The 23,158-nt window shown below is 33.5% G+C and overlaps 1 protein-coding gene, 1 non-coding gene and 1 pseudogene across 4 annotated transcripts in view; 2 read left to right on the top strand and 1 right to left on the bottom strand.

The window, feature by feature from the left end:
* Positions 1 to 23,158, top strand: part of REV3L (REV3 like, DNA directed polymerase zeta catalytic subunit) — a 170,057-nt gene that overhangs the window by 107,043 nt on the left and 39,856 nt on the right. For all 3 annotated transcript variants that reach the window (XM_045544191.1, XM_045544190.1, XM_045544192.1), the window contains exons 14-20: positions 2,179 to 3,086; positions 4,870 to 4,949; positions 6,246 to 6,371; positions 11,003 to 11,195; positions 12,584 to 12,695; positions 18,187 to 18,302; positions 20,647 to 20,765. In XM_045544191.1, the coding sequence (XP_045400147.1) occupies positions 2,179 to 3,086; positions 4,870 to 4,949; positions 6,246 to 6,371; positions 11,003 to 11,195; positions 12,584 to 12,695; positions 18,187 to 18,302; positions 20,647 to 20,765 (1,654 nt within the window). The remainder of the gene's footprint in view (positions 1 to 2,178; positions 3,087 to 4,869; positions 4,950 to 6,245; positions 6,372 to 11,002; positions 11,196 to 12,583; positions 12,696 to 18,186; positions 18,303 to 20,646; positions 20,766 to 23,158) is intronic.
* LOC123633618 lies at positions 355 to 524 on the bottom strand (annotated as a pseudogene).
* On the top strand, positions 15,565 to 15,665 carry LOC123633799. Its single transcript, XR_006733799.1, has one exon. It is a non-coding gene; the product is annotated as a small nucleolar RNA U13 (small nucleolar RNA).

Below are 23,158 nucleotides of genomic sequence, written 5' to 3'. Positions count from 1 at the left end.
ATAATTTCTGTAGGAGTCCATTTTAAGAAAGGAGTGAAAATGTGAGATGATGGATATATTAATTTGTTTCACTATAATAACCATTTTACTATATCTATAACCATATACACATATATGTATCTCATAACATCGTATTATATACCTTACATATACATAATAAAATTTATTTTTTAAAAAGGGGGTGAGAAAAGGTGACCAGATATGTAGAGCAGAAATTCCCTCCTATAGCGACTTAAACTGAAGGGCAGAAACACTGTCCCCTGCTTCCTAGCACACAGTTTTGTTTTGTTTTGCTTAGAACCCACATAGGACTCTTATTCTTTATTTCCGTGCTAGAATATTTACAGTCTGTTCCTTAGACATTAGTTTCCATTATTTTGGGGACTTTGACTTTATTAGTAGTTATTATGGTATATTTTTTAACCAAACTATTTTTTTCTACCTCGGCCTTACATATTTTCTATTAGCAATAATCGCGCCTCGGATAAACCTCATTGGCTACGATACTGCCACTGCGCAAAGCTACATATTTTCTAAATTTTTAGTTAGCAAACTTGTGTGCTAGTCATTAACTTTGTGTTGTTATTGGTTGTTATTGTCCAACTTTGACACTTCTCCTGCAGCTAAAATAAAAGGACAATGATCATTTTCAAAAAACTATTTTAAAAATATGAAACTATGTATTCAATATAGAGCATTCAGGAAGTATAAAAGAAGAAATAAAAATCACACCATTTCTCTACCTGGTAACAGCCTCCATAATATTTTGATGTGTTTTCTGTTTTCTTAGTTTTTTTTTTTTCAATGTTTAAAATGTATAGTTTTTACTTCATTTTGTTCTATGAAGTGTGACCTTGCTACAGTCACAGTATTGTATCCACATTATTCACTTAACATTATATGATATTATAAACATTTTTCAAATTTATGAGATTCTTGAAGCATTATTTTAATGGCTGCATAATATTCTATCATGTGTATATTATTGGAAAGAAAAATTGTGTACTGTTTTGTTGCTAGATAAATTATGTAATTAGTATGTAATTGGTAATTATTTTGGAGTTTTCCCTTATAGCTCTAGAAGTAGCATTACTGAAAACTTTAAGGCTTTTGATATATATTATGAATTTTTCCCAGTGAGGTGTAGCAATTACCATACTGCTGATAATGTGCAGGAAAGCTGAATTTATCACACCTCACCAATTCATTATCATTATTCTTGGCTTCTGTATCATTAGTATTAGAGTTGGGTTTGATCACATAGTATGTGTACTCATTTCCTACAACAGAAATAATTCTGTTTTTAATTTTTCACATAACCAAGGAGTGGGAACAGGGAAGGTGCTGGATGCTGGTTACAGAGTTAATAGGAGGGGCCAAAATCTTCCATATAAAGAGGACAAGGAACTGTGGTAAACCTGATGTTCCTCCTTCAGCTCCAGTTCAGAAAACATGAATCCAGTTAATTGAGTTTTGATGACCATGACATTTGGGGAATTATGCCTTAAGGAGAAGTGATTGAAAAAACTATCTTCATATCTGTAATAGAATTATCACGAGGAATAAAAAGTAGACTTATTTTATGTTGCTGCAGTAGGCAGAAATAGTATGAATGGATTAGAGAAAGAGGTTTCACTTAATATTTATAACTATTGGAAACTAAACCAGACTGTCTTTTAACTAGTGATTCCCCACATATACATATGTTAGTAGCATTTAAGGTATGCATCCTGTGGACTCTACCAACTCCTAAGTTCTTATGTTAGTGTTAAACCCTGCCATGTAAAGGGAACAAAGAATTAGGGTAATTTACCTCAATTGTGTGTGATTTTTTAATGTTTGAGAGCACTTGGGGGTGGGGTACAAAGACTCATTTAAATTGACTGGTTTTGCTAAATTACTATAGATACTAGAGAATATAGGAAGAAGTAGTAGGTAAAATCCAGGGATATAATCTTTAAATTGATGTTAGTCATATACCTGTGAGGAAAAGCATATTGAGACTAAAAATAGAAGATACCTGCCTAAAATGGGGGTGGGAGGGGCACTATGGGGAGAAAGAGATGGGCATTTTTAAGACTCCAAAGTGGACTTTAAAAATCTCTAGGACAGGGAATTAAATATTTTAGAAATTGCTCTCTGAGACAAAACAGTTGTCCTAAAATATGTCATTTATAGGGAGATTGGTGGACGGCTCCTCATGGTGGAAACTCGACTTCCAAATGATCTGGCTGAGTTTGAGGGAGACTTTTCCTTGGAAGGACTTCGTCTGTGGAAAACAGCATTCTCAGCAATGACTCAAAATCCAAGACCAGGGTCACCCCTTCGCAATGGCCAAGGAATTGTCAATAAAGGATCAAGTGATAGCCATAAAATGGTTGAAGATAAAAAAATTGTGATTATGCCTTGCAAATGTGCCCCAAGTCGACAACTGGTTCAAGTGTGGCTTCAAGCCAAAGAAGAATATGAACGTTCCAAGAAACTGCCTAAAATTGAGCCAACTGGAGTAAAATCTGCTGAGAACTTTAGCTCTTCAGTTAACCTAGATGACAAATCTGTAATGCCTCCAAACGTAGATGTAAGTCCACATATACTCCCCACTACGGCACATACCGAGGAAGATGTTGATACTTCTCAGATTGTTTTACAAGTACCAACCACAGGATGCAGTCAAACTGCAAGTGAAAATCAGATGCTACCACCAGTTGCCTCTGCAAATGATCCTGAGAAAGATGAAGATGATGATGATAACTATTATGTTAGTTATAGTCCTCCTGGTTCTCCAGGAATTCCCCCTTGGCAACAAGCAACATCCCCAGATTCCAGAACATTAAATGGAGATGATAGACCCTTGTCACCAGTAGAGGATCTACATTCTTTGGCTGTTGAGAATTTCTTAAAGCCAATAAAAAATACTATACAGAAGAGCCCCTGCAGTGAGCCTCAGGAACATCTAGTGCTATCTCCAATTAATGCTAGGGCAAGAAGAGGGAAATGTGAATCACTTTGCCTTCATAGTACACCAATCATACAGAGAAAACTGGAAAGCCTTCCTGAAGTAACTGACCTTAGCCCTTTATCAACAGGTAAGTACATAGATAATGGAAAGTTTTCATAATTGTTCTTCAAAGATAGAAATGAAGACATTAGACTGTGCAATGAAAAATCTGAGCTTTTAAGTGTAGTTAAGCCTCAGCAAATAAAAAGTTGTTATTTTGTCATGTCTTGGAAAGTCATCATGTGGACACTTCTTCATCTTTCTGCTGTGAAATCTACTTATTTTGCTTCCATCCTATCTTCCTGCCTTCTAGGAAAAGGTAAGAGTCTTCAGAAGCCTTACCTTCTTCTCAGCTTGATTTTTCCCATTAGCTTTTACACATACCCAAGCCTCTGGCACCTTTTAAAATAGAAATAAAAACCTCCCTTGACCTCAGATCTCCAGCCAAATTCTTTCTCCTCTGCTTCAAAGCCAAATTTCTTAAAACAGTTTCTCTGGTTTAACAGCTACATTTAGTTGACTTCTATTTATTTCTTAGCACACTGAATTCTGCCCCCCCCCCTCATTCCACCATTATGGCTCTTGTATAGATTCCCAATAAACTTCTTGTAGCTAAAGCCATTGGGTATTCTTTTAGTCTTAGCATATGTCCTCTAAGAAGCCATTTGACCATACCTTCCTTCTTGGAGCTTCTTCTCGCCTTGGCTTTCCTCCTCTTTTTTTCTTCCAACTTGCTTTTCTTTGAGGCTCTTCTCACTATTGTCATTTATTATCTAAATGTTGGAGTTCATTAAGGCTTGGGCTTAAGCCTTTTTTATTTTTCCCCGAATGATCTAATATCCTACCCACAGGATTGTTACAGATAACTCACAGATTTTAATTTCAAGTTCAGAACTTTATTTTAAGCTCCAGAACACTATATCCAGCTGCCTATGCTGGATATACTTGAGCATTATATTTGAATGCTCAGTGGTACTTCAAAACCAATGTTTTTAAAACCAACTCATGATCTCACTGTACACATTGACCACCACCTCCCCAACACATTCATATACATATATACATTCCCACACATAGAAATCCATCTGTTCTTATTTCAGTGAATAGTGCCTCTGTTTCTCAGTCAGTTACACAAGTCAGAAACATAGAATGTATTTTTAACACATACCTGATTCCCTCACTACCCACCCTGGTTTCCAATCCATTGCCAAGTCCTATCACTTGTTTATCTCCTAACCAACCCAAATCTGTCTACTTCATTCTACCTCTACCACCACAACCTTAAGCCAAGCTGTCATCATCTCTTGCCTGGGCTCCTGCACTAGCCATCTTATGTACTGTTAGTAATTCCCAGGTTTTTTGCGCAGTAATCAAGGAAAACCCTCACTGTTTCTAGTTAATTACTTTATTCAGAATGCAGTTCAAAGAAGTTTATCCATGACTAGATAAACATTCCCAATTATATTCCCCATTGTTGTACTTACTCCAGTTATAATTCTGTTTTTCCATGTTTTTGATGAATGTCTGATTTTCTGTCTAGATCCCATGAAGGCAGACACTATGTCTTTTCCCTCTCATCATAGATACTTGATAAATAAGTGAATAAATGAATTAAATAATACCCTAGGGTAATGACTAAGGTATCAAACTTGGTAATTAAAACCTAAGAGTATTTATTTTAAAATACAAAGTTTAAAGGTTACTTTGATGGAGAGCAGAGGCTTGAATTAGTTTCATTTTTAAATTATGAAGTTTTGGAGGAATTCATAGGATAGTACTCACAAGCGGTACTTAAATATTGAGAACAATAAAAGTTTTTTTTAAAAAAAGGTAATTTTGATACACATTAAATATGAAATTTTTTTCTACAGAACCAAAAACCCAGAAGTTGAGTAATAAGAAAGGAAGTAATACTGACTCTCTCAGAAGAGTACTCTTAACACAAGCAAAGGTAACTATACTAAACATTTTTAAAACTCAGTGGAAGATCCAGTCTTATTCTTAGATTTCAGTTACATAATTGATAACTTTGTCTCAATTTAAAAATTTTTATTACTGATATTTTTGCATCATTATTTACTTATCTTTGAGACAACAAGAAATTGCCTATTTTTTTTTAGTTTTTTTTTTTGTTGTTGGGATCTAAAAGATTCTTATGTGTAAATACAAATATTACAGAGAAAGTGAATATGATAGCCAAAATGTGGATTATGAGGATACAAATACATTAACTGATTACTGGCAAAATCAGAACAATCCAATGACAGCAGAGCTCAAGTAAGTGATTTTTGATCCCACCAAAAATATATCCTTTTTCTTGGTTTATTACTTTTTTCCCAAATATAACCTTATTAATTTTTACTAAGTAGCAAAGGAGAGCATTATTTACTACTGAAACTCTGAAAAGTCATAAATGTCTTTATTCAAATACTAAAAATATGACAATACTTAGAAGTAAATGGTTATGTGAAAAAAGTATGCATTTGACATGTATCCTTGGAAATATATGATGATAGAAATCACATCCATATTGCCCACTTCTCAGAAATATCATTAACTATATAAAATATATTTTGGTATTTCTATTTTGAGACTATACTTTTTAAACTTTCATTTACAAAACAGTATTATTGAATTACAAGCTATATATATATTAAAAGCAAGCACTGTACCAGTGTGTTGTAAATGTAAGTCAACACTTTGGTGAAAACAGTTTATGGATTTAGAAATCAGAAAAAATATTTTTTAAGAAATGAAAAGATTCTGTTTTTTCTATACTCATGAATATTATCTACATTGTTTAATTTACCTTTCAGACACATGTTGTATTAGAGTAAAATATAAATTCAGAATTTTAAATCTTTAACAAACTTTAGCTAAAGAAGTTGCAAATATATTGATTGCCTGCTTTTCTTACTTCCAAGAAAGGTCAAGATAAATGTCCATGTGGTATAAATGTCAATTCTCTCAAGACTATTTTCAGTATTTGGGGCTTGTAAACTCAGAGATCAACATATGGTTTGCTTATAGATTATATCAGATATTTCTACATATGTCCAGTTCTGGTATCTTGAATTACTAGCATGAAAAGAATGTTAATTAAACATCATTTCTCCTTGAACTTAAAGAGATGATATTAGTTTTATCATTTATTACTAAACACATAAAGCATATTTTCTAAGTGGGAATAAGTAATCAAAAGATTGGTCATTTATCTTTTTCTGGCTATGTGTGTTCTTTTTGATAGAATCAATTTGCAGCAGTAAATACCCCAAAGAAAGAAACTTCTCAGATTGATGGACCATCTTTAAACAATACTTATGGTTTCAAAGTCAGCATACAAAACTTACAGGAGGCAAAAGCTTTACATGAGGTAAAACTGCAACAGTAAGGACATATAACTGTGTTTGACTCTTATTCTGTTAAAAAAAAATGAAATTTTTTAATGAGGGAGGAATGCATTGAATTCTATTTGGATTAATCTTCATTTTGTTCTTCTATTTCTTAACTATTTTATATATTTATATTTAATAGAAAAACTTTTAAAGCGTCTAAAAGTTGCTGAGACTACTTTGTGGTTTCACAAACCTTATAACTGAAATTCAGCTTATAAACGGTAAAGTTAGAAAAGATTCTGAACCATTAGAAGTCTATATTTTGTTATTTGGGGATTGTCATATTAGGATGTTATGTCGTATCCCAGATGTGATATTTACTTGTATTTTCTCTTTGATTAACTCAGTGGATTAGAGCTTGTTACAGAAGAATATAGATTCATTCATTCTTGTAATCTCTATATAATCCAGTCATCTTCACAGTGTAGATTCTATGCCAAAGAGTGGGACTCTGTCTTGCAGAAATGTACATCAGTCACAGTGTGGATTGGAAAGAATATGTGAATGGGTCACTATAAACTTATTTGTATGCAGAATGCAAACTTAGAGCACATATCTGACTGGCAATAAGGTGGAAATTGGAGTACATTTTTATTGTCTATATTTATGCTGTCATTATGGTAGCTACTAGCAACATGGTTACTTAGAACTTAAAATTTGGCTATACAACTCAGATCCTGAACCTTAAATTATGCCTAATTTTTATTAACTAATATTCATTGGAAAACTTTTAAGCATGTTTGGAACAACTTTAGGTATGTAAAAGTATTTTTTAACTGTAAATTTTATATCTAAACATAGATCAGTGTATTTCCATAGAAAATTTAGCATGCACATTGAGATGTGCCATAAATGTAAGATACATAACTGATTTCAAAGACTTAGTGGGAAAAATAATGTAAAATATCTCAGGAATTTTTATATGATTTCATGTTGAAATATTATTGATATACATTGGATTAAATAAAAATGTTTTTCATCCAAATGCAGTGGCTCACACCTGTAATCCCAGCACTTTGGGAGGCTGAGGTGGGACAATCGCTTGAGGCCAGGAGTTCAAGACCAGCCTGGGCAACATAGCGAGCGGGACCTCTTCTCTAAAAAAAAAAAAAATTTAAATATTAGCCGGGTATGGGGTGGCACACGCTTGTAGTCCTGGCTACTCAGGAGGCTGAGGCAAGAGGATCACTTGAGTCCAGGAGTTCAAGGTTGCAGTGAGCTATGATCACACCACTGTACTCCAGCCTGGCTGACAGAGACCCTGTCTCTTAAAAAAAAAAAAAAAAAAAAAAGTTTTTAAATTCATTTAAACTATTTTTGTTTTTTTTCATGTGGTTACTAGAAATTTTTAAATTACATGTGGCTTTCATTATATTAAAATATAAATATATATTAATATTAGTATTGGACAATGCTAGTTTATATAGTTGTTTTATGTCTTTGCCCTTAAAGCAAAGAATTCATAACCACCTTTAAGTTGTAATTTGATTTTTTAGTTTGCTTTTTTGTTCTCAAGTCAGTTCTGTCATAAACTGTTCTAAGGATTGTATTAACCTAAACTGCAAGAAAAATTTTAATATTAATATTGATCTCATTTTTACCCTAAATTTGAACTGAGAATTATATTTTTTTAGAATTAGATTGGAACATAGTCTTACTCCCTCATTTACTCATTTGTTTCATTTTTCTCATTTAATAGCATTCCTTTAGTCCCTATTTTGTACCCGGGACTATACTAACCCCCAAAGCCCAGATAAATTAAGTGATAAACTCAGGAATATATGTCTTATGAAATGTATACCCGAAATCGGAAAATAAAAATACATTGTCAAAAATATTTATTAAGTAAATGTGATAGATCTTAGCAAAAAGACGTCTTATATTTGATTATTCTCTTATTTGAAAAATGTAATTTTCTACATTTTCTGGGTAACCCCATTTCAGAATCACAGGCCCTCTTGAAGTCAAATTCACTCAGGAGGTCTGGGTGTTGCTGACAGCTTTTTCCTCCTGACACAGGCTTTCCTCATCTCAAGCACATAACAGCCTCCTGGTGGTCAAAACGGGGAATGAACCCAAAAAAATCTGCATGATTCTCTCCCTTTTTTTTTAAGGATATTGTGCCCATGGCATTCTTTCCCTCTATTTCCTTTACCCTGGGATAATCTCTCTTTCTTCTGCATATCGATATTCAATGCCCAAGAGAAGGGTTGTAATTTTTGCCCCCCTTTCTTATCTCCCTCCTACCTAGTCACACTCACTACATCTCTCTCACCATCTCTTTATATAGAATAGTTTGCTTTAAAAAATACCCGTAAGCATAGTAATGCATTTATATCAAGGAATAGAAAAGCAATATTTGGCTTTGTAAATAAATAAATAAATTTCCAAGACTCTTTTGACCTGAAATTGTCTTCACAGTCTTCTCTCTAGTCTTTCCACATATTCATCCTTTTCTAATTAAACTGAATGTTATGTTTTGTTTGGGTTTGTGGGAGAAATTTTCCATTTAAAATTTTTGCATTTACTAAATTTGTATATGCTAATTGTTAAAAATTAAGTTCTAAAGAATATGCATTTAAAAGTGAAAGCTCTTTGCCTTAGCTCCTGATTTCATTTGGTTTGATATTTTTTAATATTAATATTTTTTAAATAGAAACAGCAATGTATATTTCTGAGAAAAGTGGTAGATTTGTATTTGTTTTATTTCTTAAGTCTTATACAAACATAACTAATGTTCTTTATATTTTAAAAATTAATGACAAAATTAATGATGAACACATGCAGTATTGCATGTTCATGGGAAAATTCAGTCAGGACAAAAGATTTACAATGAAAAATAAGCTTCTCTGTCACCTCAGGCTAGAAGTTTCATTCTGCAAAGGCAATAAGTAGTTCTACTTTCTTTATGTCTCTTTGCAGAAATTTTTTATTCATGTACTTGCATTTCTTGCATATATAAAAGCATAATGTACTCAGTGGTTCCATTTACCCCAATGTAGTATAATGACCTTTCCACATTAGGTCATATAGATCTGGCTCATTCTTTTGAAAATTTTAAAAGTTACAGAGTATTGCATTATTTGTAGCCTTTATGGATACCACGTAATTTATGTAACCAGTCCCCAACAGGTAAACATTTAGGTTTTTTCCAGTCTTTGCTATTGTAATCTTGCATGAACATCCTTGTGCATTTATTTTGGCTACATGGATGAGTATATCTGTGGGATAAAAGATTCTTAGGAGTAGAATTGCTAGATGAAAGGATATGTCCATTTTTAATTTTAATAGATACTTCCACCAAAGATATTTACCAAATTCTACTCCCATCACTAGTAAGAGCCTTGCATTTACATTTCTTCAATAGTTTGCATGCAAGATAAATACAAAACCTAAATTTTGTTAAATTTAGGTGATCTGAATAAATACCAATATTGTAACAGTAGTCTACTATTTTCCATTGCAAAGTATATGTATGTGGTAAAATGATGGGGTATAATTCCAGCTATAATCATGAATTCAATCTATATTTTGTTTTTCTTAGAGTTTCTACCTACTTTATCTTGATTTTAGGAAGAAAACTAAGGATTACAATTCAGAAGAGTTTTTTTTTTTTATGTTTATTTCTTCCTGTATCACAGGATGTCAAGTAAAGGAAGAGTTTTTATTAGCATAGGAAAATAAGTGTGAAAAGCAAATATTAATTTTTTTGCATTATTGGTCAAAGAGAAAGTGTACATGAGTAAAAATCTGGCTATTGTATAGTTGATACCATAACAGGTTCCCCAGGAAAAACTATAATTAAAAACTACCTTGTGTATGCAAAAGTCTAAGTTTAAGTAGCCCTCAAGTAGTAGCAAATTAATAAGTAGGAACTTTAAAAAAAGCCTCTCTTTTTAGTTAAAACTATAGTTTAGTTAAACAGCATAAAGAGTAAAAAGTGGCCAGGCACTGTGGCTCATGCCTGTAATACTAGCACTTTGGGAGGCCAAGGTAGGAGGATTGCTTGAGGCCAGGAATTTGGGACCAGCCTGAGCAAGAGCAAGACCCCTGTCTCTGCCAAAGAAATAGAAAAATTAGCTGGGTGTGGTGGCGTGTGCCTGTAGTCCCAGCTACTCAGGAGGCTGAGTCAAGAGGATTGCTTGAGCCCAGTAGTTCAAAGTTGCAGTGAGCTAATGATGATGCCACTGCACTCTAGTGTGGGTGACTGAGCGAAACTCTGTCTCAAAAAAAATAAATAAGAGTAAAAAGTTGACAGACTTTAGTTTCAGTGTACAACCACTTAGATTAGTCATCTTGTTTCTCAAACCAGAATTGACAGAATTGAGAGGCACTATAAATTTTATTAAATAGACAAAAAGTTTTAAGTGTTGTTATTGAGAAATTAGAGCACAAGCATATTTTCTGAAATAAAAACATGAATTGATTTAATCTAATCTTGGAAGTAAAAATCTTTAATCTGTAGAGTGTTAAATTGTGACTTTGTCATTTTTGGCCATATTTTCTGTAGTTTTACAGACATATTTCTTTAGACTCTTAGTGAAACATACTGCTTTGTGTGTGTCTTCAAAAAAAAATTTTAAGGCATAATTTTTATTTCCATTTATAGATACAAAATCTTACCCTAATCAGTGTGGAGTTACATGCTCGAACGAGACGAGACTTAGAACCAGATCCTGAATTTGACCCAATCTGTGCTCTGTTCTACTGCATCTCATCTGACACTCTACTACCAGATACAGAAAAAACAGAACTCACAGGTGTAATAGTGATTGATAAAGACAAGACCGTTTCCAGTCAAGGTATTGTTAATTTTTATTAATGATATACTTGCCCATCCTAGGATCAACTTTTTGACAGGGAGAATTTCTGTGCTGGAAATCTAATCCAAGCAAGCTTAAGAATTCCTTCCTAAATGTTTGCAAAGGTTGGGGTGTAGCGGATTGTATATAACTGTGTCCTAGATTCATTATTCTTTCTTGAATTATTGTCAGAAGTCAGTAGCAGCCAGGTGTGGTGGCACAAAGCTTTAGTCCTAGCTACTCTGAGACTGAGGCAGAAGGATCACACTTGAGCCTGGGAGTTCAGGGCTATGGTGTACAATGATCATGCCTGTGAATAGCCACAACACTCTAGCCTGGACAACATAGTGAAACCCTGTCTCTATTTTTTAAAAAAAGTCAGAAGCAGTACAATATAAAGATCTTAATAAAAGTTCTAAATAGCATATATAATATGTTCTAAGTATTATTTTATAAACTATTGTTAATAAGGAATCAAATGATTAGATTGGATGTATAGTCTTCCTTATATATGCTTATGCAAATATTTTGCTACTAATATAGGGTTTCTCTTTAAGAAGTTACTACTGTGACTAAGTTAATGGTTTATATGAGTCTTTTAAGATATATTCTCACTTTGTTTATATCTCTTTCTAAATACATATACTTTTGGTTCAGAGGTTCTTCATACAGTATACTGTGTAAGGCATTTTATAAAACATCATGTCATCTGTAGCTTTAAGTGGTAGCCATTACAAATGAACTCAGTCTACGGAGGAGGAAATCTTAGCACAGAATAAAACCATATAAGAATTTGCAATTTAATAAGTGGTGTGCTTGGTTGAGCTGGCCCATACCACCAGCTCACAAAAACAATTATTGAATTTTCATGAATTTTTTGAACTAGTCGATGTCACTTTGGTAGTTTGAAATCAGCCTTTGGGGGAGAGGGTCTTTAGGTCATGAAATAGGAAAGCACTAAAAATCAGGGCCTTTTTTTTTCCTGGAGAAGTGATTGTTAAACATTTTTCAGCATAACATTGATTAAAAAATTCTCTACTAAGCAAAGCTCTTCCAATTAAAAAGAGTAAAGACAGAAACAAAGTAATAATTCTTCATGGGTGATGTTATTATCTAGGGAGTTTTGTGAATGCAGACTTATTAGGAGAATAACTGAAAATACAAAATCTGAATTTCTAGTTGTATATTAAACGAGGAAATCTTTTAAGAAATTTTTCAAGAAATTGAATTAATTATGTTCTTACTTTGAGGAATGCTTTCTTAATTAGAAATATTTCAGTAGCACAATTTCATTTAAAAGTAAGGGATATTACTTCTATATTATATAGTATTATTATATAATGTACAATTATATAAAGTAAACAATAAACGGTTTGTTTGTTTCTTAGATATCAGATATCAGACCCCATTACTTATTAGATCTGGAATTACAGGACTAGAAGTTACCTATGCTGCTGATGAGAAGGCACTTTTCCAAGAAATTGCAAATATAATAAAGAGGTATCGTTTTGTATTTTCTAATTTTGCCAGTTTTTGTTCAGAGCATCTTTTCATGCTATTGCAGATAATAAAAGTGAAGGTAGGAAAGAAGAAGGGAATCCCCTCCTGTGGTCCTTGAAAGTAGAAAGTTATTCCTGGAAAGATTTTGCACTTACCTGCCCCCACCATCACCATTTCCATCAGATAAGGGATAGAAAAGCAGAATGTATTCTATTCTCAAAATTGAGGGGCCAGTGAAAGAGAAATATTTGCTTAGCTGCTAACTTCCCAGTTGGATTTTAGGATGGTTTTTCTATGGTGCTGAAATAATGGGAAATTGTACTAAAGTTAAATCATATTATTCATTAAATAGGTTTCTACCTTGGGAGCCAGCCACCATTTCAATATCGTTCTTTTTTTCTTTTTTTTTTTTCCTTTCTGAGTTCTAAACAAGCCAATATTTCCAAAAAGCTTTCAGATGCAATCTGTTCATAAATTTAGCACTATCTGGCACAGAATCTTGCGCACACAGTTGCTCAAAAATCTCTTTTGACCATTTGGTAATTAGTCTTGAGGTTGATAGTAGATTCTTGTCAACGTTTATGGAAAGGATCTTTTTAAAACAAAAATATTTTAATTTAAAAATAAAAAAATGGGTCGTTTACATTTTTGCAAGACTGTAACTCTTGGTAGCCATGGACTTTCTTATTAAATGCTTCACTTTCTAGGAACTTAAGTTTTCTTCCCATTACTGGGTTTAGGTTTTTAAATACTTAAAACTGTCTAGAAAATACTCTTTGGATCCTGGTGTACAGATAACAGCTATCCTTGAGCATGTTGTTACCCTCACCCATTTCTGTTCTGCCTATGTAGTTGAACTCTGTCCTGTAAAAACTGAACTAATATTCTGTATTAAAGATCAAGATGATATTCTACAGACTTATTGGATTGAATCCCAGATAGGTTAACACAAACCATTTTGAAAATTAGAAAACCAGAACATGTGCTTTCTACAAAACAAAATTAAGTGACAGAGCATCAAAAATGTTATGCTACTACGCACTACTCTATGGAGGAAAAAAGAGGAAAGTATTTTTACTATTTGTAGAACTGTGACTGGATAGATTCCCATTCCATTTGAGTCTTGTCATTGTCAGTCCTACCTAGTCTTCTCGCAGTGGTTGTTATCAACATGTCAGATACTTTCAGTGCCCACACTTATTTCTCCAAACAGCTTAGCAAAAGGAAGATGTAAAAGTTTCAGTCAATACCGTTTTGTGTACCATCACATATCTGATAATGTCCCTGGGCTGTGTATGCTTGTCTTCTTTTTAGATGTATTCAACAATAGGATTGCCTGCTGATTGAGAATTTTGCCAATCATTTGCAAGTATAGTAACTTTCTTAAATGTCTATAAAATAAAGCGTCATTAAGGAAAATGAGGTAAAGTAAATAAAACTATTAAAAAAGAAGAAAAATGCCTAAATATCACCATTTCAATTCTGTACCCCCTTTATATATTGGTCCAAGCAACCCTCCAAGAAGATTATTTCATTCTTTGAGTACCTACTTAACACAGGCTTTGGAGTCAGCCAGCACTGTATTTTTGTCTTGAGCAAGTTGTTTATCTTTCTAAGCTTTGCTTTCCTCATCTGTAAAATGGGTAAATAATGCCAGTAAAACTCTTAGCCTGGTGCCTTGTATATAGTTAGCACTTAAATGTTAACTGCTGTGCTAGGTGCCAAATATAAATAAAATGCAACTTAAGAGTTTTATTGTACTTATTTTTCTTTCTTTTTTTTTTTTCTGGATTTCTAATCTTTTTTTTTTTTTTTTTTTTTTTTTTTATTTCAGCTCTTCATGGGGGTACAAAAGCTCAGGTTATATACATTCTTAATATTTACTTCCTCAGGTTGCCAACACAAAAAGTAATGTAATGTTAAACAAGTAAAACCAAATCCATCATCTTCTTGTCACAATCATTTTTCTCTTTCTATATTTCCTCGGACTATTAATTTTACATTTTACCTAGTCCCCCTAACTTAAATATAAGCTATGATTCTTCCCTTTTCCTCTTCCTTATATCTGATTACATTTACATTACATCCTATCCATTTAACCTCGAATTATTTTTCAAGATCATTCCTTCCCCTCCATGCCCATTGCTACTGCCCTAGTTAGAGTACCCTAATCTCTCATCTGTATGAATGTTAGTGGGTTATTTAAAATATTAATTGTGAAGTAGCTTTTTCTACCTAAGCAAATAAAACCATTTTCCTATTTCTGCTGCTTCCATCTTATCCAGTTTTGTTTTTTCCTTACCACTAATCCCATCTACCCAACCTTGTTCTTTCTGTAACTTTGAGACACCTGACAGAGTGAATAAAACTCCCTTGAAATTGAAGAACAAATCATCAAGACTTTGTTACTGTCACGAAGTACTTTCACAGAAGAAAAATGGAATCCTTTGGTTTTTGAACTTGAAACAGATGTTTTATGTGCTTTAAGAGTCTCTTAAGAATGGCCTCCAGGTCAAAAAAATAAATATATGTAATATATCTGAAAAACATTGAAGCAACTGTACAGTTCTTCTAAAGAAAAAAAAATCTGTGAAATAAATCTATTAAGAGAAGCACAGGGGTAACTTTTTGTTGTTTTTTTCAGCAGTCATTTCTGAGCAGTAGCAGTTTGTAAAAATAGACAACATTTTTATTGAGACAAAATGATTTTCAAAACATTATCAGAAAATGAGTATACTTAGTCAACTCAGTTGCCACAACAGAACAGATAGTTAACTAGAATAATAATTCTTGCTGTAACAAGATGGTGCATGAATGAGAAAGATTCAGATGAAGAAATTAGAAGAATTATCTTTGTAGGAGTTATAAACTCCTTTTATAGTTCATAAGCATGATTGGGTTTTCACACTCACGTGTGAGATGTTCCTACTTCAAACCTTGTTATGACATTGGCATATTACCCATCTGACATTAAATGAATGAATGAATGAATGAATAAAGTTGTAATAAGAGGGCTCTGTAATTATCTGGAATCCTCTTCATGTTGTTACTGTGTTTAGAAATATATGTGATAGCAGCTCCAGGAATCTTCCAAATTCTTCTCTTAAGATCAAGATCAACTATGGCCACATTGTAATGCCTGTTTTGAGTCACTGAGTACCTAAGCAGTCAAGTGTGTGTGTTCTTTTGTGTGTGTATGGGAATCTGTCAGATCTCTGATTTCCTGAGGATCCTTAGAGCCACTTGATACTTCTGCTCCAGTTTCTCCAATTTAGCCGTTAGACAGTTTTAAACGGAGATGTACTGGATAAGTAGATAGTCCATCTTCACTCTAAGAAGAGTTTAACTTTATTGGAAGAGATGAAGTTGGTATCAACAAAGATGTGGTAAGGTTTTGAGTGCTATGTTGGAAGACTAAGCAAGAAGGGTGTTGGGATACTTCTGTTTCTTTGAGTACCTTGAGATTTTTCTGGACTTCCTTTGTGCATATTCACCTCATTGTTGCTCATTGCCTTGCTTTCTCTTGCTTCCCTATGCTCATGCCACAGTGCTGCTCTTTATTCCAGAATTACCAGTCCTGTCTCTCCCAAGAAGACACTTTTTTATAGGGTGAAGAGGTGCATTTGGCTGTTCTATTAATTTAATAAGCATTTATTAAATTAAACCGTTTTCTTAGAAATTGCAACCATATTTGTATAGAGAAAAACACATGGATAATATGTCTGTTATCTTTTTCTCCTAACAAGTTTGAAGTCTGCTCTGCAAGTCTGTGGTAAAGCAGTAGGTCATGAGCAGATCACCAGATATTAAAATTTATATTATAGAATGTACTTTCATAGGGCCTTTAGAGAATAAGATAAAAAGGATGCTGTCACAGAAGTTTGAACCCAGTTCTTTTGACATCAGCCACTTAAATACTCCAGGATTAAAAATCAGAAACATTCTTGTGACATTCTAATTTTTATTAACTAAGTAAAAACTAAAGTCTTTGAACACTCATTTTAAAAAAGTAGCTATAGAAGTATAAGATATTAGCATATCAGTTCTAAAAGTAGATCTCATGATCTGCCTATGATCCATTGTTATACCATAGACTTGTAGAATAGCCATAGATAGGTTATATCAGTAAATCCATGTAATCCAATACTATAGACCTTAGCTGAGGCTTAGGGTGTTAAGTGATATAATCTGGGCAGGCTGCACGTTGCACAATTCAGAGTGACTTCATGAGTAGTTATGTAAAACCCAGCTTTTTAAATTTTGTGGCATTTCATTCTACCTTTGGGCTTTTATAAAGAATGCAATGATCAGAGTAATTTGGAGCTTCTAATTGATAGAGCAACTGTAGTTTTTGCTCTCAAAACTTATGACTATAATCAGTTCCTCTCTTCCCCTTACAATTTTTCCTTTAAAGTAAATCTTCATGTTTATTTTCTCTTATACTATAACCAAACATTCCTCCATGGTGGTCACAACATGGAGGTTCTAACAAGAGCCACAAAGAGACTCCTGAGTTGGGTGCAGATTGTCAGTTCAGTTTTACCAATGCAACTCTGTGACCACAATGAGCACATTTTTCTCCTAAATTCCCTACGTTAATCTCACCTCTGCTAATATTTCATTCTTTCATTAAGCCAAATCACCTTCCTAAGTTTAGAGGACAAACTTATCATTACTTAGACCTTATTTCATGTGAGGACCAAATCATTACTAAAATTAAATGAGAAAAGGAAGGTATTATCATTTTCTTTCTCAGTATTAAAACTGTTTAAGGACAGTATAGATTAGAAGGGTAGAGAAGTGGCAATAGAATGACCTGGGACATCTTTTTCAAAGACCAACACATGCCCTCACACTTCACCTTGCCATACCCATTTCACTGGTAATCGTTTGCCTCTCACCCAATTTCCATCAGCCTCTTTCTCAAGTCATATCAAACAAATACACAGTCTAAGTAAAAACTACACCCCCTTTACAAAAGTAGTTTCAAGTCAAGTATTCTGGCCGAGCGCAGTGGCTTGCCCCTATAATCCCAGCACTTTGGGAGACCAAGATGGGAGTATCTCTTGAGCCCAGGAGTTTGAGACCAGCCTGGGAAACATATCAGGAACTTGTCTCTACCAAAAAAAAAAAATGAAAAAATTGGCCAGGCATGGCAGCATGCGCCTATACTCCCAACTACTCGGGAGGTTGAGGCAAGAGGATGGCTTGAGCCTGCAGTGAGCTATGATGACGACACTGCACTCTAGCCCAGGCAACAGAGCAAGACCTTTTCTCAAAAAATAAAAAAAATTTTTAAATCAAGTATTCTAACCACCTATCCCTTCCTATGTAAAAATTCTATAGGTACTACTGTATCATCCCTTCCCCATCTGAGAACCATTATAGAATATAGATTTTTATTTTTGTACTTTCTATCATGAAGAAACAATTCCTCTGGTTAAAGGTTCAGATGTTTGGTACTTGTTTAATTTTTTCGTTCCTTCTTTAGGTATGATCCTGATATTCTGCTAGGATATGAAATTCAGATGCATTCCTGGGGCTATCTTTTACAAAGGGCTGCTGCTTTAAGTGTTGACTTATGTCAGATGATCTCTCGGGTACCAGGTATGTAGTATTATGAATGTTTTGTGGTTCAGATACAGAGCAAATTAATCTCATTGCTATATATACTGTTAGTATATTTGTTGAGTTTTAAAATTTCAATCTTTTGCTCAGATAGGCATCTTTTTAATAATCATATATTCCATTTCTATTTTACTTCCTTTATCTGGCACCTTATCACACATTTTTCTGTATTATGAGATAATCTTCATAATCATTATGAAGGTACCTAACACTTCTTTGACTTGATGTACCATAATTTTATTCTATTTGTCCGATTCTTATTTTTTATCTATTTGGTTGATGAAGAAGGATAGGATAGGTTACAGAATACTAACTAATAGTTAACTAACCCTTGATTTTTATTTGGGCATCAGGCTAAATAATATCATGAGTTTTAAAGGCTATTCCCAAAAATTTGATTATAATTGAAAAGGGGGAGTAATACTATTCATATCCAAATTATTTAGAGTTTATAATTCATTTTTAAAATTAGGTTTTCTGTATAACCATAGGATTTTTAATAAACTTGTTTCAAAGTCTCCCCACAAGTCCAACTAGAACAAAGTAACGTATACTTTGGGAGGCAGAAAGATCAAATATAAAATTGATAAAATTAATCAAGAGACCACCTGGGAGAGCTTATTACTTCAATAAAATGTCTTATAGTTGGTAAGTTTAAAGGGAAAGTTGGAAGCTGGAAGATTCAAGGACAGTAAATATTTTGAGCTTTACAAAAGATTGGAATAAAAAGGCACAGGTACTTTAACCAAGTTTGTTTTTTCATTGCATGCATTTTTTGTGGCTTCTGGATCCTTCACATGATAGGAACAATGGTATATCTCAATGTTTCCAACGTCTCTTTTGGGATAGGTTTTTGAATATTCAGTGGTGGCATCAGGTACATTTGTTAATTAATTGTAACAGGTAAGACATACGACTCTGGATCAGAAGAGTGAAGGAAAAGCTCAAGTCCTTTCAGAATCACTGCTGAAACTATTTTTTATGAAGCACCATGGTACAATAGAAAGGATACAGTTAGAGTGGCAGTAAAAAAGCACAGATTCTGGAAAAAGACTGCCTAGGTTCAGATCCTGGCTGTGCCACTATCTAGCTATGTGATATCAAGCAAGTTACTTAACCTATCCTTGCCTCAGTTTATTCATCTGTAAAGCAGGGATAATAATAGAATTTATCTCATAGGGCGATTGTGACATAAACATTATATGTGTTTGGTAAATGGAAAAAAATCAACTTTTAAACATTATCTCTTCAAAAAAGAAAGTGAGTTAGGTGGATGGGTGTACATGTTCTTTGGAGTAAGATAATCCAGGTTTAGAATACTAGTTCTCTAAATATATGATCTAGGGTAATTCATAATATTTCCGAGTAGGATTTTCTGTAATACAAAATGAAAATTATACTAACTTAGAGTGGTTGTATTAAAATAAAAGAAATGATGTTCCAAGAAATAAAGTTCCTAGAACGTAATAGTCATTTAGTATATAGTAAATATTTTTATTATTCTAGAGCTTCTAATCATAAACATTCACATATACCTAGTGTTATGTAGTTGAGAAACACATTTTAATTTCTATTCCAGGTAAAATCACCTCCTAAGAAACTAGATTCACAAGTCTATTTGCTATGAGGAACTCTTCATCTAATTCTTTATACACAGTTAAGAGAATTTCATCCTGAATATGAACATCATAATGGGTATCAACAAATTTTCAGGGAATTGGTTAGGTTAAAAACTCTACCAATTTTTCCAAGAAATGACCAGTTTAACACTGGACCTTTTCCATGCTAATATCAAAGAAATGTAGCATTAGGTGTTAATAAAAATAGCACCAGGTTGGGCACAGTGCCATGTACCTGTAGCTCCAGCCACTCTGGAAGGCAAAGTGGGAGGATCAGTTGAACCCAGGAGTTCCCGGCTGCAGTGTGCACCATGATCATGCCTGTAAATAGCCAATGTACCCCAGCCCAGACAACATAATGAGACCCCCATCTCTTAAAAAAGCACCAGAAATTACCAAATTTAAAGAAATAGGGTTTATTATTTAAATATATATAGAGAGAGAGAGAGACAGAGACAGAGACAGAGGGAAAGGGAGGGAGAGATTTCAGGTATATTTATTTTATAGAATTTTCATAATTTTAGAAAGAAAATTTGTTTTTTTAGTCAAAATAATGATTATTCTCTAAGTCTAATATAAAATAGACTGAATTACATTTCACCTTTAATCTTCATCTTTAATTTTTATTCTCATTTTCTTTGGCATAATTTGATTGGAAATTTGTTATCTGTGAGCCCTGATACAATCTCTATTCATTTCTATAGATGACAAAATTGAGAACAGATTTGCAGCTGAAAGAGATGAGTATGGATCAGATACAATGAGTGAGATAAATATCGTTGGCCGAATTACACTGAATCTTTGGAGAATCATGAGAAATGAGGTGAGGTGCTTTATCTAAAATTTTGTTTGGAAATAAGAGATTAGATCAATATAGTGATTTAATTATTGTATTGTCAGACAATATTTCCTGTAAAAAAAATTATTAAGAGTATTAGGGCCAGAAGCAGTGGCTCACGCCTGTAATCCTAGCACTCTGGGAGGCCGAGGCGGGTGGATCCTTTGAGCTCAGGAGTTCGAGACCAGCCTGAGCAAGAGCGAGACCCCATCTCTACTAAAAATAGAAAGAAATTAGCTGGACAACTAAAAATATGTAGAAAAAGTTAGCCTGGCATGGTGGTGCATGCCTGTAGTCCCAGCTACTCGGGAGGCTGAGGCAGAAGGATCGCTTGAGCCCAGGAGTTTGAGGTTGCTGTGAGCTAGGCTGAAGCCACGGCACTCTAGCCCGGGCAACAGAGTGAGACTCTGTCTCAAAAAAAAAAAAAGTATTAGTATGACTTACTGTGTAATTTATGCTTTTTTGTGAACTACTTCAGTAGAGTTACAAAATAATAAAAATGCAAATCTGTAGAGGTATTAGACTTAAATGTTATCAATGAATTTTAATTTTTTTCTATTGGTGTCTAAGGTAGCAATAGCTAGACTAGTCTTTGGCAATAATAAAATACTCTGTTATATGTATTGAATATTACATAATTTCATCATTTTTTGCACTTAAATCATTTTGCACATAAGGCCAGATGAATTCAGCTTGGCCTTGTTGATTTATTAAAGTAAGAAAAATTTAGTCTAGACATAAGAAGGAGCTTCCCAAACTAAGGATATTAATATTATGTTGTGTCAGATTAATAAGATAAATTGGAGAGATAATACTTGGAAGTAGTTAATAATTGAGGCTTTGGGGGCCGAAATAAGGATTTTTGGTAGAGTAATTTCAATAAACTATCCCAGTAATTTGCAATCACTTAGAGAAATAAAATTATTTCACATAAAAAAATGTAAGATAGGATTTTTCTAGATAATATTGACATCCTTGCAGTTAGTTGATTTCTCTTACTGAAATGTGAAAAGATACCACTGTAAATCGGTCTGTCCTTAGATTTGGACTTTGGATAATTTAGCTAAAATGTTTATATTTAGAAGAAAGTTCATTCATCAATTGTTTTTCCTCTTTGAAACTACTTTCTCATTATACACTGTATATTATATACTCATTATTCACTATGAACTTTCTGGCTTTTCTGGATTTATATAAACATTTGACTTTCCAGGTATGCCCTATGCAATTCTTTTGGGTACTATTGCATGGTAATTGTATCACATAAGGAAATATGTTCTTTATATTTCCTCTCTGTACCATGAGCCTGAAGTTCTGAAATACTCACATTTCATCTAATTTGAAAATGCACAATATTTGAAGATAATTTTATCCTGTGTGTTCTTAAAATATTATAAGAGCACAAGAGTCCCCAGTGACTTCAAAATAATTCCTAGCAGTGCAGCATAGGATATGGAAGGTACAGAAATTGTGGTGTATTTGGTGTGTCTATTTTATTATATATTTCAAATAACAGTATGATATTGCCTGAGATGAATACATAAATTAAGAACATAAACACAAAAAATAAATTACTGAATCTTGATCCTCAGGGGTTTTTTCATCTCTGAATACTCAAAAGGCCACAGTAGCAACTCCACTATTAGCTTGAAATGATACATTAGAGAGTAAATATTTTTTCAAAGTTTAGGGCCTTCTCTAGTCCTCACTGAAAATTCAGGGCCAAAGATTTTCTCTTAATTCTAGGCTGAGTATGTAGCATCTCTTATCTTTATTTGTAAATGTGAGGAGCAACTATGAGGAAGTTAAAAGTTGGATAATTTACCTATTTTTAAAAATTTGTTTTTTAATGTGCAGGTACTAGTTTTCATTCTGCTACTTTACTTTGAACATAGAATTCCTGTCGTTTCCTCTCGACTTTGAATCCTGAGTGACAAACACAATGCCTCTTAAATTTTAGTAATGCTTATTTATATTTGTTGACTACTTAAATGAGAATAAATGACTCTTTCCCAGAAAATTATACTTAGAGGCCTTCTGGATATCTTATTATTTATTATATTATATACAGTATATATCTTATTATTATACTTAATGTAGGCCTTTCAAGAATTTGCCAAGTGGACTGGAAACAGACTTAATTCATTTCAGGAAATATTTATTGAGTGCCATCTCTTGTGCACTAGTGGAGGGGCCTGGGTTTAGATAAAGTAGGAGTACAGCTAGTTCCTCTGTTGTTAATAGGTAGGAGGCAGAATATATGGCTGTGATGTTGGTAAGTGGGCATATGTGGCAGTGAGAATCCGTAGAAGTTCTCTTGTGATTGCTTCAGTTTGCTCAGTAAACCAGGAATCACTGCTGTCAGCTGAGAGACAACT

This window comes from Lemur catta, chromosome 2 (assembly GCF_020740605.2).
Source record: "Lemur catta isolate mLemCat1 chromosome 2, mLemCat1.pri, whole genome shotgun sequence".
Classification (NCBI taxonomy): domain Eukaryota; kingdom Metazoa; phylum Chordata; class Mammalia; order Primates; family Lemuridae; genus Lemur; species Lemur catta.
The sequence above is the reverse complement of the archived record's forward strand: the minus strand, read 5'-3'. Positions and strand labels throughout refer to the sequence as shown.